Source organism: Drosophila montana, unplaced genomic scaffold (genome assembly GCF_035044405.1).
Source record: "Drosophila montana isolate Dmon_TW-CO22-7 unplaced genomic scaffold, ASM3504440v1 contig_1853_1, whole genome shotgun sequence".
NCBI lineage: Eukaryota > Metazoa > Arthropoda > Insecta > Diptera > Drosophilidae > Drosophila > Drosophila montana.
This window is the reverse complement of record NW_026996772.1, coordinates 488,450-502,274: the sequence shown is the minus strand read 5'-3', so window position 1 is coordinate 502,274 and position 13,825 is coordinate 488,450. Positions and strand designations below refer to the sequence as shown.

The window sequence follows — 13,825 nt, the reverse complement described above, 5'->3', positions numbered from 1 at the left end:
GCTCAACAGTGCTGTTAGGGCTCTGTTAATTGACAGCAGCACTCGCTGTTCGTATTAGGGTTCTTCTGTTAGCAGGTGCTCGTTGCGAGGCATGCTCGCTAACTATTTGACAGTATGTAATTTCGAAACTTATTGTCAACTGTATATAAAAAATATATTTGTTATCCAATTAACAAAGAGAACTTCACCCATCCTATTCCTAACATTTGAAAGAGATCCTTGCAGGTTAAAGTTAAACTTGTTTATTATATTTCAAATTATGATAATATACCAATACTAAATTATAACTAGATCTGTCTTTGCTATTTTTGACAAAATTTACAATAAGATTTTTGTGATGCCAGTGATCCTTAACAGTCTAAAAACATATATCGTTCATCGCTCCATAATCTGACTTTATTTACCTTAAATATCAAGAAATCACAAAAACAATTATGATGTTACCCCTTTAAATTTTTGAATGCCAATCGATAAATGTGATCGATACGAGTCCAAAAAGGTATTACACTTGATAATCACACTTTGCATACTCGAGATATCAATAAAAAAAACAATCGAAAGCGAAAAATTTCTATTACGAGCATTTCACTACAAGTTATATGTATTATATTCTCAATGTTTATCGGGCATTCGAGAAGAGTTTCAGTTGAAGTTTTCTGCCCTTTCAAAAATCGTTATTGGGATTAAATTTATAGCTAGTTTTGCTTTCTAATTAAGTGCAGCGATAAGCAACATATTTGTGCAATTTGTGAGTTCGATTAAGATATATTTCTACATTTCTACTTGAAAAAAAATGTTTATCATATCTCCTATACACTTCTGCCTGCTTCTTGTGCTGGACATTAAAAATATCATACTTATATATATATTAAATATGTTTATTATCATTATAAACAATATTAAATCAAATAAAATTTGGTTGAATTTGGCTCGTTGAACATCAAATAAATGTTAATTCAGTTCAGTTCACAATCCGAATCACCGAATGTGACCAAGTGAAATTCTCAATGTTCCAAAAAGTACAGTACCGTAGTAGAAAAAAAAAAAAACACATTTGATAAAAAACAACATTATAACCTAAAAGTACTTATGGCAAAAAAAGTAATCATGCCCAATCGTCGATAGCACGAGTTAAAATTCTTAAATTAAGCGCTTACGGGAGAAGCTTAAGGTAGTGAAAATTGCTTAAGGTAATACTTTGCACAAGGTATTGCAGATCGATGCTGCATCCAATTCTACAGTGGTGGCCCGCATAAGTAGCACACATCCAATTCTACAGTGTTGGCCCGCATAAGTGGCTCACTTGCAATTCTACAGTGGTGGCCCGCATAAGTAGCTCAGTTCCCTCAGCTGTCAGGACGCTTGTGCCGCCCACTATTGTTCCGGTGCACTGTACGGCTTGCCGAGAACACGTCGAATCGCCGACTCTGAGATCCACATGAGCAGTGCCATAGCCGTGAGTATGTTGATCGTGTGGATGGTGGCGCTGTAGCCGTAGGCCTCCGTGACGACGCCTGCACGACGACATGAGCGAGGGGAATGAAAGTTTAGCAGAGTGCGGAGAGAGTGTGCTGTAAGTAATACTCACCCAGGAGGGGGCCCATGGCGAAGGAGAAGATGGTATTGAAGATCAGCTGCAGGCCAGAGGCGGCGGGCAGGCGACGCAGCGGCACATAGCTGGGTATGATCAGGGGCGAGAATATGGTGCGAAAGCCCTTGCCGAAGCCAATTAGCAGAAAGACGGCCACGACCACATCGTAGGAGGAGGTCATTGTGACAATGACGCGACCGACAGCAATGCAGACAATGCCAAACGCGAAGAGCACCCGATTGTCCAGCTTGACCTTCTCCAGGCAGAGCGGCGCCAGGAAGCGCACCGAGATGTCCATGCAGGCCAGCAGCGACATTACCATTGAGCTCTGCTTGTCGGTGTAGCCATAGCTGTTCAGGATGAAGGGCGTCAGCACCGAGAAGTTCATCTCGCCGAACATCATGATGCTCATGCCGATGACCAGATTGACGAACGTGAAGTTGCGCAGCAGATCCAGATCGAAGAATTTGCTAACCTTTTGCCGGAAAGTCATCTTGCGCTTGGCCTCCTCCTCGTCAGCCTCGGCGGCCTGCAGGGCCTGCAGCGTCTGTAGACGCAGTGCCTCGGCGGACTTTTGGAGCAGCACCTTGTCCTCGGCGCAAGTGCAGCGCAGCAGCTCCTCCCCGCCCGGCCTGGAGTAGACGCTCGTCTTGCTCGCATAGCGTTCCAGATCCTCACGTTCGCGATTAAAGTAGTTCGGCTTGTAGAGACCGGCGCCCGATTCTGGCTGCTGCTGCGGATCCAACTCGCTGCCCTCCTCCAGCTTGTCGAGATTCTCGCGGCTGGCCTTGGTTGCGGCAGCCGCTGTCACCGTGACGGAGGCCTGGCGCAACAGCACCTGGCGGCGCTCGGAGGCGAGCGACAGCCTGGAGCCGAACCAGCCATCGTTCGCCCGGGCGAGCATGGGTGTGCCCGGATCTGTGATCTCGTAGCCGGGATGCTCGGGATCGTCGTCATTGAAGAGGTACTGCGAGGAGAAGATGCCGCGCTTGGTGCGCCTCTGGTACTGGCAGTACTTGCACTCGTAATCGCACCACTGATCGCTGTTCGGCACCAGCAAATTGCCATTGGCCTCGGTCAGCTCGGGGTGATCCTTTTCGTCGACGGCATCGACGGCATCGACATCGGCGTCTGGCTTCTCCGGCTTGCGCACATGTCGCATCACCGGCTGCAGCGTGAGGGCGCAGAGCATCGCATTCAGCGCGATGCCGGCATAGATCAGAATGGTGCCCTGGGCGCCATAGTAGTCCAGCAGAAAGGTGGACACATAGGGAAAGATGATCGGCCCAAGGCCGGTAATGGTCCACGAGAAGCCAGTGGCGCGTCGCCGGCTCTGCTTGAAGTATGTGTTCACGGCCAGCGACACGGCTGCCATGGCCAGGCCCAGGCCCACACCATAAATCAGCGAGAGGCACACAATATACTGCCAGACGGTGGTGCAGAAGGCCGATCCGAAGATGCCCAGAAAGCCCAGAGCTGTGCCCGCCAACGCCACTTGCCGGAAGGTGAAACGCCGGAACATGGCCCCATTGAAGATGCCTGCCAAATACAATAGAATAGAATTGTTGAGAACAACAACAAGACGCGACACTAATAGCTACTCCCCCGTCGCGCACTTACCCACTATCGAGGACAGGGTCATCACCACGTTGACAATGATCGTCGTTTCCTTCGCATCGAATCCCAGGGTAGACATGCGCCCCCTGTAGATCAGTCCGTACTGCTGCAGCGCCGGAAACATAAAGAACTGCGGATTGCCAAAGGATTAGTGTGTGCGCTCAACTTGGATGCGTCATTAATGCGCCCACTCACATTGTTCAGGCCCGCTGCCAGGCAGATGACCCAGCCCCAGCCGCCATCGGGCGCCACAAAATCGGGTCCCAAATCGCTTTTGTCGCGGCGCTTCGGTTTCTTTGGCTTCGTCGTCTCATTGTAGACACTAGCGTAATTCTTCTGCGTCAGCGTCGATTTGTCCATAATCCCGGTTGAAGATGGGCACAAAATGCCTTACTTTCTGTTTTCAATAGCCCAAGTTAATTGCTGATATGGCCAAGGAGAGAGTCCATGAAAGCAAAAGAAAAAAATATCATAAAAATATAATAATATTGTATATTGTATATAAATAGTTTGTTCAGCTTTTGACAGAGCATTTCATTGGGGTTCTACTATATCTATTATCTTTATAAGTATGGCATAACCTAGCCGAACTTTTTGAACTACGGCGTTTGTCTTCGACAAATCCTCGTTCTGCACTAGATTCCATTTGATATAGTGAGTATACAAGTTCAACTTTGTTTTAGGTTTCCCCAAGATATTCCCTATATAATGCGTTAATTCGACAACATTAAAACCAAACCCCATAAAGAAAGAAGAACTTTAATCAGCATGCCTTTCGGGAGGGTTCAAAAGTAACAAGGATAAATATTGGGAACAAAGTTCGTTCTCTTCATCACATTTCTCTCTTTTTCTCCATCTCTCTCTTTCTGTCTTTTACCAATCCGATATGTTATTATTAGCTGAATCTTCGACCCGATAAGATAACCGCAAGATAACCCAAACTGTGCTGTGCTGTGCTGGGCGACATTGACCTAGTCCTTGGAAACAAAAGTGAAAAAAGAGGGAAAAACCATATTCCGATAACAGATTCCGGTTACCCAAAGAGTTTATGAGCTGTACAAACCGATGCTAATTGTTGGCAGAAAATCAAAGACATTCTCGAAAAGCGATTAAATCTGAGCCATAGCAAAGTTAGCGCTGATTTCAATTGTTTGTGGTCGGGGCCACGGGAAGACCACGTACATTTCTCTTGGAGTCGGGCAATTAGCTATTCAAATATGTCGCCATTTTCCAGGGCGGATAATTGCGGCATATCGAGTATCGACTATTAGAGTGCGACTCCTTCTGGCGCGGCGCACCTCATCGCAATTATTACTATTATTATTATTGCCTAATGCTAGATAATGCTCTAATTGCTAATTGGCATTGCCGCCACGACAACGATGTCGGCAGACACGGGCCCGACGGCCCGCCCTCTACACACGTTGTTTTTGGGGGCGGGCCCATCTTTGATGTGCTTTCTATATATGTACAACTATTGTTGATTTTGTCATAAGGGCGCGACGTGACTAAAAACGCGCCGATCTTTCTAGCGATTTTATATGCAAAACACGACAGTTGCTTTGGCCGCGCCAGAAGAAGTACCAATCGCAGCTCCTCCTCCGCCTCCGCCAGGAAATCACTTAGCGGGTGTGCCAGGTTCAGAGAGATCAATGCAATGCCTGTAGAAGCTGACTTAATGGCCGACGATCTAGCCAGATGGGAGGCAAACCCAGTCGTAAACCGAACCAGAATTCCAGGCACAGGCCAGTCCCCCCAACAGGAACTGCCGGGGGCAGGGGCACAGGGGCACAGGCAGACTGTCGCCGGCATTGGGTCCTTCATAAAAACTAAAAAACTATAAAAACAAAATCAAGATAGAACGTCAGTCTGCCGCACCTCGAACTTGAAATACCCTTCTGTAAGCGACCCACAATAGAAGCCGTATAATAAAGTAGTTCGATTTGATGGGATTTTGCAGATTTAACTAAATATAAAGACGTTTACAGTTCAAGTTGTTCAGAGAAGTTGCCAGCTATATGATATAGTTGTTCGATTGATAAGCAATCTCTCATGACTTGTCAATATCAGCTCGCTGCTGATCGGGAATATACTATATATATGTACATATATATGTATATATAACGGTGTCAGCCATGCGTTGCGTACTTGTTGACAAAGCCATAAGACCCACAGGGACAGGGTGTAAAAATAGTTCGGTTGTAAAAATAATGAAGAGTCTGCAATGTGAATGTGAATGTGGATGTGTGGATAGGGAGCTGGCTAGTCGGGAATATGCAGTTTGTTTGGCATTTTATGTCGCCCTCATCGCATGGCATCTATTTATGCAGCGATAATTCGGAGACGAGCAACTGGTGCAGCTGGTGGATGCAGGCACTTGGCACTTGGCACTTGGCAGTTGGCAGTTGGATGTCTTTATTGCAGTTGCAGATAGTGAGTCGTGGCATCCGTCTTGTTTGCCATTGAACTCCATCGAAGCGTGCCATAAATTGACGCCCGCTGTCAGAGATCTGCGACACAGACAGTCTCAGTCTCAGTCTCAGCCTCAGTGTCGGTGTCAGTGTCGGTGTCAGTGTCAGAGGCGGAGTGAATGAAAGCGCCTGTTAAAGAAGAGGGCGGCTGGGGGCGCGGCCAGACAGCGATCAAGACCATGACCAAGATCAAGTCCAGGAAAAGGGGAGCAGCACTTAACGGCCTCACACGCAACACCATCGATCAGTGGCTGGCGCAAACTTTCGCTTGGCCCATCCAGCGAGCCAAAATACTCGGACTAGACCGGGCCGGGCCGGGCCGGGCCGAGAGAGCGAGCACTCTTGAGAAGCGTCATCAATGTGGTTACCGGTTTCCAGCTTGCTGTGATTTGTCGTCGCGATCGTTGCGATCGTTCCACGGCTTCGGCTTTGCGCAAGTCATGCAGCGTGGACAATAATAAGTACATGCTATTAACATGACAAACGCAAAGGCGTCGTCATCGGCACAAGCAATGCCTCTCATTCGCCGTACATCTGATCGTGATTAGCTCGCACACACACACACACACACACGCACGCACGCGCGTCACTGCGATGATTGAGCGTAATATTGATGTACTCTTCCCGCGGAGGAGTCCGGGGAGAGCGACGGCCTACGGCTCGAACGCCGAACAGGGCGTGGCAGTCGTTCATTCATGAACCTCACAAGTTATGCAAACAGCGGCAACATGTTCGAACGGGTACTCAATGGGAACAAGCTCTGAATAGTCTTCGTCTCTGTGATTCCCCATGCGATTATTATGAATGGAACACATTAAGGCCTAACAATTGCTAAACAAAAGCATTTATATTAATATATTAATTGATTTCACGATACCTTTATTAGGTAATTTGTGTCAACATGCTGTTTGTGGAGCTACCTCAGTAGCTGAAGAAGTTTCAGTTTATTTTATGGGTTCCTTTTATAATACACAAATGGGAAAACGGCGGTTCAAATTCTCACTCTATTCGTATTTGTTTATTCAGTAATATATATATTTGAATATAAAGATGAGTCGGCATTGAATAAGTTGCGTGACTTTTATAACTGCAATTAATCAAGCTTCTACGCTTAAGTCAAAATGATTCAGCATATTCATCAAGCTGAATATCTACAAACATATGTACAAAAATATAAAGTGCAAGCTCTTCAATATTGGCAAATAAGTATGAAAAACAAAAATCCCATGTTTTATAACATGTTTGATAAGTAGCACCAAAAGGTGAAGAGAAAATTGAAATCAAAACCCGAAGCGCCCAAGATACCGCCATACCGTACTACCGAATGCCCGATGAGGCTTATCGTGCTCTCTGTCCAGAAGGTAATTGGTCTCCGCTGTTGACTCATTCCTAGATAAAACATAGACATAGACATAGACAACGACATCGACATCGACATCGACATCGATATTGGCATCGCGGATGGCGGCGCTATTGATTAGCTCGTTGTAGCTAGCCCTCCCTCTCACTCTCTTCCTCTCCCTCTCTCTCACTCACTCTGACCCTTTCGCGCTGCATTGTGTTGCTGTTATCAGTAACAGGCGCGGAGCCAGAAGACAAACAACAAAACACTTGTTCCTCAAGTTCACATATTTGTATACTTAAGCGAACACAGTACAGGTCGAACGCGACAACAAGGTGTAGCCACAGGTGTAGCTAATGATGTATAGGAACGCATCTTGAAGATACATTCATATGCTATCTGTGTGCGTGTGTGCGTGCGTGCGTGCGTGTGTATGTATCTTGTGTCTGGCGCTTAAAGCGGAAGTTGAGGCTTCGTGTTTCGTGTTCCCTTTTTCGCTAGCCAATTGGCAGCTTGTTCGCAATTTAATTGAGATTAATCGAACGACGCAATTTTTCAATTATACTCGCATACGTTCCAATACATATGCGTACACTGACAGAAAATGTGTGTGCAGAACGATCTGAAGACTGAAATCTATGGAAAAATTGATCGAAAATCTATGCTAACTTTGTCGATCAGTTAATTGTTAATTCTAATTTTATTCGAACGATTTTCGCTCAGTGTACGAGTCAAGTCAATGGGCGGGACAATTCCGCTCATCGTTGAGCTTCGTTCACTTTGAATGCAACACAATTAAATTGTGTCAATGAGTGTTGATTAAAGCCCATCGATACGCGTTCGAGCACAAGCACAGTTACGGATCGTTATGGATGGCACTCTAATGGGTTTTCGGCGGAGACCTGGGAATTACCCAACAATCACATACATATAGCTAGCTACCTACTCAGCGGTTCAAAGAGAACGAAATGAGTGCAATCAATAGATCAGTCGAGGTGCCAACAAATTGTGTAAGAAACAAAAACAAAAACAAAATCAACTATTTAGCAAATGAACAAATACAACGACAGAACACTTATCTAGTGCTCATCTAACAGTAAAGTGCTAAACAAATGCAACAGAAGTAACGCTTTTAGAATAGAATATTAATCGAAAACTAAATGATTCGAACTGTGCTCTGTGACAATCGCGGCTTGTGCAATTTCCATACTCTAACTGCGATCGGTTGAGCTCACTTTTTAACACAATCTTAACCAAGGCTTCTCCAAGTAATCTCTTCTACCGTCTATTTTTGAAAAATTCGTCAAGTTTTTATCCTTATGACAACTTAAATATCACAATCGCAAGCATTCGTTGCCATATTTGAGTCTTTTCCTATCCCTGTAGACCTCTTATTTTGAGAATAATTTACTATAAATATTGATATTGTGATAAGCATTTTCCCATCCATGACTGCGAACCAGTTTTAGAACCGAACCGAACCGGTTCTAGTTGCCCCCTCCATCCGAATCATCTATTTGGCAAAAAGTTAAAATGAATACTATTGAAAAACAAAAACAAAGTGGAATAGTTTCACATAAAATGATCAAAATATAAGAAAAGCAGAGACTTCAACCAAAACCCGAGCTCATGCATGTGCAAAATCTGGTTCAAAAGGCAGTTCGAACCAGTTCGAGCCGTGAACCGAACCACTTGAGCTTGCAGCCCCGTTTAGAAATCTATCCTCATGTCAAATTAGCTGCAATTAGCGATAAATAATTTCTTTTGACAGCCTTTTTCGGTGTCTGTTCCTGAGATGTGCCATTACGAATTCGCGTCCGCATGTCTGGCTATTGGGGCTTGTGGACTATGATGTGGATTAGGTGTGCCGCCCACCAGCTAAGATGTCACCGCAAGGCGCATTCAACATTTCGTGTCATTGATTATGGCAGACGTGTTCTAGGCGCTATTTGAGTTGTTGTTGTTGTTGGTATTTAGAGCTATATTTAGATTTAGCTGCGTTTCGATTATTGTTATTGCCTTGCGTGTTCGATTTGTGCAGTTGCAGTTGCAGTTGCAGTTGCGGCTGAGTACAGCCGCGCGCAAAGGTTGCCAGGCCTGGGACCGGGCCTGGGCCCGGGCTGGCCTGGTGGCCGCAGAATAATCCCAATACCCGGCGCATTCTCACATGTGTCGCGCCCCTTTTGTCCCGTTCCGCACCGACCTGGTGTTGGGAATTAGGTTTTGGGTTTTGGTTTTTCGGTTTTTCGGTTTTTCGGTTTTTTTCTTTTTTTTGGTTAGGTTTCGCTGTTGGGCCCAATGCGAGCGGCGTGTCGCTTGTTTACGCATTTAATGCGCATTTCAAGTCATTTTGGTGGGCAGAGTTTTGAATTTGGTTGTCGTGTTGCGGCCAAGAAGCAACAAATAAACTCACGTACTTCAATTTGACTCGACTAAAGTGTGTGCCCTAAGTGTTTCTGTGAAGGGAATGCGACTGAAATTCAATCCGAGCTGCAGCCAAAGCCACTTGAGGAGGAGCTAACCCAAACGCAGCCCAGCCCCATCGCCCGATGCTAATTCCACTTGGATGTGCGCTGTCAAACATGACGAGCGGACCCCAACTGACAGATAAACCGGAGAAGTTTCAACAATCCAACAGCAATCTATTTGACTGCAACGATCTAAATTTATCGCGTTTGCACATATTTAAGCCAAGGACTTATCGATTGGGATTCCAGTCCGAGCGATAACTGGGGCCTCACTCACTCATGATATTCCATATTCCATTCGCACCGTTCGAAATTTAAGTACTAAGTATGTGTATATCAGGGTTCGGCTGATAATCTGCATTCACATCCGCCTGCCGGCGAAATAAATAAGTATCTACACTGAGGGAAATCTATATCAATTCAGTTATATAATAGTAAAGTTAGCATACTTTACTAAACTTCTGTCGGTCCCAGCAAAGTTCTCATGCAGATAACAAACTGATTAATTGTTATTATTCAATAAAAAATAGGTAAATATACTGCAAAAATATAGATGTATGTATATTGATGGCATAGAAAATATTACTAAGTATATTCATAGCCATGGGGAATCAGGATTTTAAGCTGCTATTAAGATAGTTAAATGATAACTTTCCGTTTGAGTAGATACCCAAAACATTTATAATCTCTTTAGCATCGGGTTGTTTCTTACCATTAAAGATATATATGATAAATATAAGACAAGATATATTCTATATTCAGATCAGACACTCTTCTTTTCCCATCCCATACACTATATAGGTTTCCCAAACTATCTAGTGTCTTAGGATTAAGGACATATATGATATATATATATATAAGCCAGAAACTCAAGATATATCCAGACGGAAGAATCAGACTCTCTTCTTTTCCCATTCTCTTCTCTTCTTCTCTTCCTTTGCCATTCCCACCCACCAAGAGGCCCCAAGGCGAAGCTGATCTTGTGGCCCGACAAAAAACCCTAACCCAATCTTAAGACATGATAACATATGTTTTATGGCTTAGTTTGGCTGAGACAAATAACAGTTGTGCGTTTGAGGTAATGACGATTTGCCCAAGGACCAGTAAAATTGCTGGCTGATAAAAAATTAATTCAATTACAGTCGATAATTGCAGGCTGCGAAACTAAGTGGAATATGTGCCAGTTAAATAATTTGACTGCTTGAGTAATACGATTTGTATGCTCCCCAGACTTCTATTTCCTCTACTGCTAATCGTTGGCTTGTAACCTGAGACAACTGGTTTCCAGAATGACTTGCAACATGCAGCAAATTGTTCGTCTCGCTAATGGCTACGACTATTTGGGGGGGAAAAAAACTTTCTACAGGGTGCTCCATATGGCCCCAAGGCAAAAATATTTTTAAAATGCAAAAAACAAAAACGCAAAAAAACACAAAAAAAAGAAATGTGGAAAAAGCCCTGGTAATTCGATTTGACACTCTGTTTTTGCGCTGCTTTTGACAAACTCAATTTGGTCAGGGCTTTCGGGAACCCCCGTTGGGGCTGCCAGCTAAAGGGCGCATGCCCCAGCCCGACTAACTGTATTTTTGTTGTTGTTTGGTTTTAACTTTATTTCAACACTTGTTGCAGTTGCTGTTAGTTAACTTACGCGTCAGTTAGTTCGTTTTTATGCGAACTTTTGCTTTTGCTTCTCTTTGACTCGTATGCTATAAATTTAGCGCAAGTTTTTCACTTGTATTTGTGTTTGTTTTATATAAATAAAATCGTGGACTGATAAACACATCTACACACACACATATATGCACAGCAAAAAAAAAATAAAAATTGGCTAATTGTTGTTTTTCAAATTCACGGTTCGAGTTTTGCACAGAACAACGCACAAACACAATTACGGTTCTGATAGTTACAGTGAAAACGGGGCTTGATTAATACAAATGTAAAGGTAGATGTTATTGTTAATGTTAACGTTAGCGTTAATGTTAATACAAATGTAATTGAATGTAAACACACACGCTGCTTTGGCTCAGTCGGCCGTGTCGCCGTTGTTAACTGCTACGCGTCCAGCACTCGACTTGCCTGACAGCAAATACTGCTGCCTGCTTTATAGCTATATACCCTACATTTCGATATGCTGCTATTAGGTGGGTATGCTCAGTTTTGCTAAGGCACATGTCACTGAGTGGAAGACACTGATCAAAATAGTGTAGATATCATGGAAATTAAGCCTCAAAAGATTAATTCAATTAATTGATTTTTGCTACTCGTATTATATTAAAAATAAGTTATTCCTTGATATACGTATCGTATATTAAATGGTTGGAAAAACGGCTGAATTTTATGATTTTTACAATACAATAAAGTTGCTATATAAAATTCAATTTTGATTTCACAGATTATATCTCAGGAAAGGTAACTTAAGTTAACTTTTTTCTTCGTATATTCATTATTTTTATTTAAAAAGTTATTAAGTTTATTTATATTATTCATAAATATTTTTTTGTATGAGTATGAACATATGTATATTGGTACAGGGTAGAAATAGTTCGAGTTTAACATGCTCGTTAGCTATCGCTAGGCGCACACACACACATTTAATTCAGCAGAGCAGAGCAGAGAAGAGAGAGCAGAGCAATTGGCGCGACGGCTAAGCGTTAACTGTTTACCAAATGCGTGGGCTGGCGACAGACAAACCGGGCTTAGCATACAGCAAAGACCATGCACTTGACCACTTTCCCCCCTCACGCCATGTCCCACCACTATTCTCTTATGCTGCAGCGATTCGCACATCTAAAGCAGCGCAGCAGCAGCGCCAGCTAACATTGTCACTCTGACGATGTGATTATCAATGCTAGTGTGCCGATCGATGGGACCGAGAGAGGAGCTGAGACGAGCGGCACTTTGATTTAAATGCTGACCGGCTGTCGAAATCTTTAGCATTAGAACTTTGACCAGCTGCTGCCGGCGACGGCCACACACAATTTAAAAAAAGAGATAAAAATCAGGTAGATAGGCGGATAGGCGTGTAGATTGATGGATAATTAACTTTTAAAGAATAACTAGCAATTCTTTTATTTTATCTATGCCGAAATTACATGTACAAACATGCATAAGAACATATGTCATATGTATGTACGTATGTATATACGCATGTCCAATGTATGTGTGTGTATGTTGGGGCTTAACTTATTTATTACTTTTAAAAATTCCTAGCGCTCTAATCAATTGTTGATTTATTCATAGCTAGCTAATATAATAATTTACAAGTGACGCAAATTTAAGCCTATAACGAATACGCATATGCTTATACATATGTATATTATAGCGTCTGTAGTATTCTAAAAATCTCTGCTTTCCGTTCTACTCAATCTCCCATTAAACATTTTCGACTGGCTGTGAGCATGGCTTGATTGATGACGTCGCATCGTCATAGCTCGCTCTTTCGCTCTCCCTTTCGCTCTCCCTTTCCAATTCTCATGCTCATTCACTCGCTAGCGCCATCTACCATCTAAGCAGGTGCTTTGTGACGCCTCATAAAGTCAATTACAATACACAGGCAAAAAAGAACAAAATAGATAATTATATATATGTATATGTGCTTGTGAATGTGGCTGTGTGTGTCTACAGATCTGCACATAGTATATATACGGAAATAGTGAGCGATTAAAATAAAACTGTGTGTGTCTGTGCATATGTGACTGACGACTAACACTAATATATTATAATTCACCATGAGAATTCATAATATTAGATAATAAGTAAAAAAAAATACGAAAAGAAAAAAAAGCACACACTAAACAATACGAAACTGATTCGCGCTTGTCACTGCACGTTTTACTCAACAAACAATAAGTTGCTCTGTTTGTTTGCAGATCGAGGGCGGATCTCAAAAATATGCAGTTAGAGAATTTGTATAATTCCACTGGTAGATGGCGGACTACGTGTAAAAATATCCATTATAATAAGCATGATATATAAAACTATATTTTATTGATCATTTTCATTATCATAATTATTATGGTATCATTTTCCTATTTTGATATTATAATACATTTTGTAAATTATAACATTATAACAATTATATATATTTAAAATAATTATAATAATTCCTTTTTTGACACTTTCGCCATAATATAACTTTCCATCTTCAATCTTTGCTAGCTAATTTTAGATTCTCAATTTAAATCTTTTTGCTTTTGCATTTGATTAGTTTGGAAAACATTTAACATCAACAGATTACATAAATTTCTACGCATTCTAAGCAATCAGGGCCCAAACATAATTTAGACACTCTTATATATGTATATATATATATATATATTTTGGTTATCTCTAAAAG

General features: G+C 42.6%; 1 protein-coding gene across 2 annotated transcripts; it reads right to left on the bottom strand.

Moving 5' to 3' along the window:
* Window positions 1–1,078: 1,078 nt before the first annotated feature.
* Window positions 1,079–11,557, bottom strand: out (outsiders). 2 transcript variants are annotated; one of them, XM_064700607.1, is made up of 5 exons: window positions 11,138–11,557; window positions 3,404–3,631; window positions 3,212–3,338; window positions 1,589–3,130; window positions 1,079–1,514 (listed from the first exon to the last, which is right to left on the bottom strand). In XM_064700607.1, the coding sequence occupies exons 2-5, from the start codon at window positions 3,566–3,568 to the stop codon at window positions 1,375–1,377; spliced, it is 1,974 nt and encodes a 657-aa protein (XP_064556677.1). In that variant the 5' UTR covers window positions 3,569–3,631; window positions 11,138–11,557; the 3' UTR covers window positions 1,079–1,374. The 2 variants fall into 2 exon arrangements, with proteins under 2 accessions (XP_064556677.1, XP_064556678.1); XM_064700608.1 differs by having other exon boundaries at window positions 11,500–11,540.
* Window positions 11,558–13,825: the final 2,268 nt, after the last annotated feature.

Coding starts and splice junctions, on each gene's coding strand:
- out (XM_064700607.1), bottom strand. CDS start 3,568: ATGGACAAATCGACGCTGACGCAGAAGAATTACGCTAGTGTCTACAAT. Junction 3,339..3,403: donor TGGCAGCGGGCCTGAACAAT/GTGAGTGGGCGC, acceptor GGCAATCCGCAG/TTCTTTATGTTTCCGGCGCT. Junction 3,131..3,211: donor GACCCTGTCCTCGATAGTGG/GTAAGTGCGCGA, acceptor TGTATTTGGCAG/GCATCTTCAATGGGGCCATG.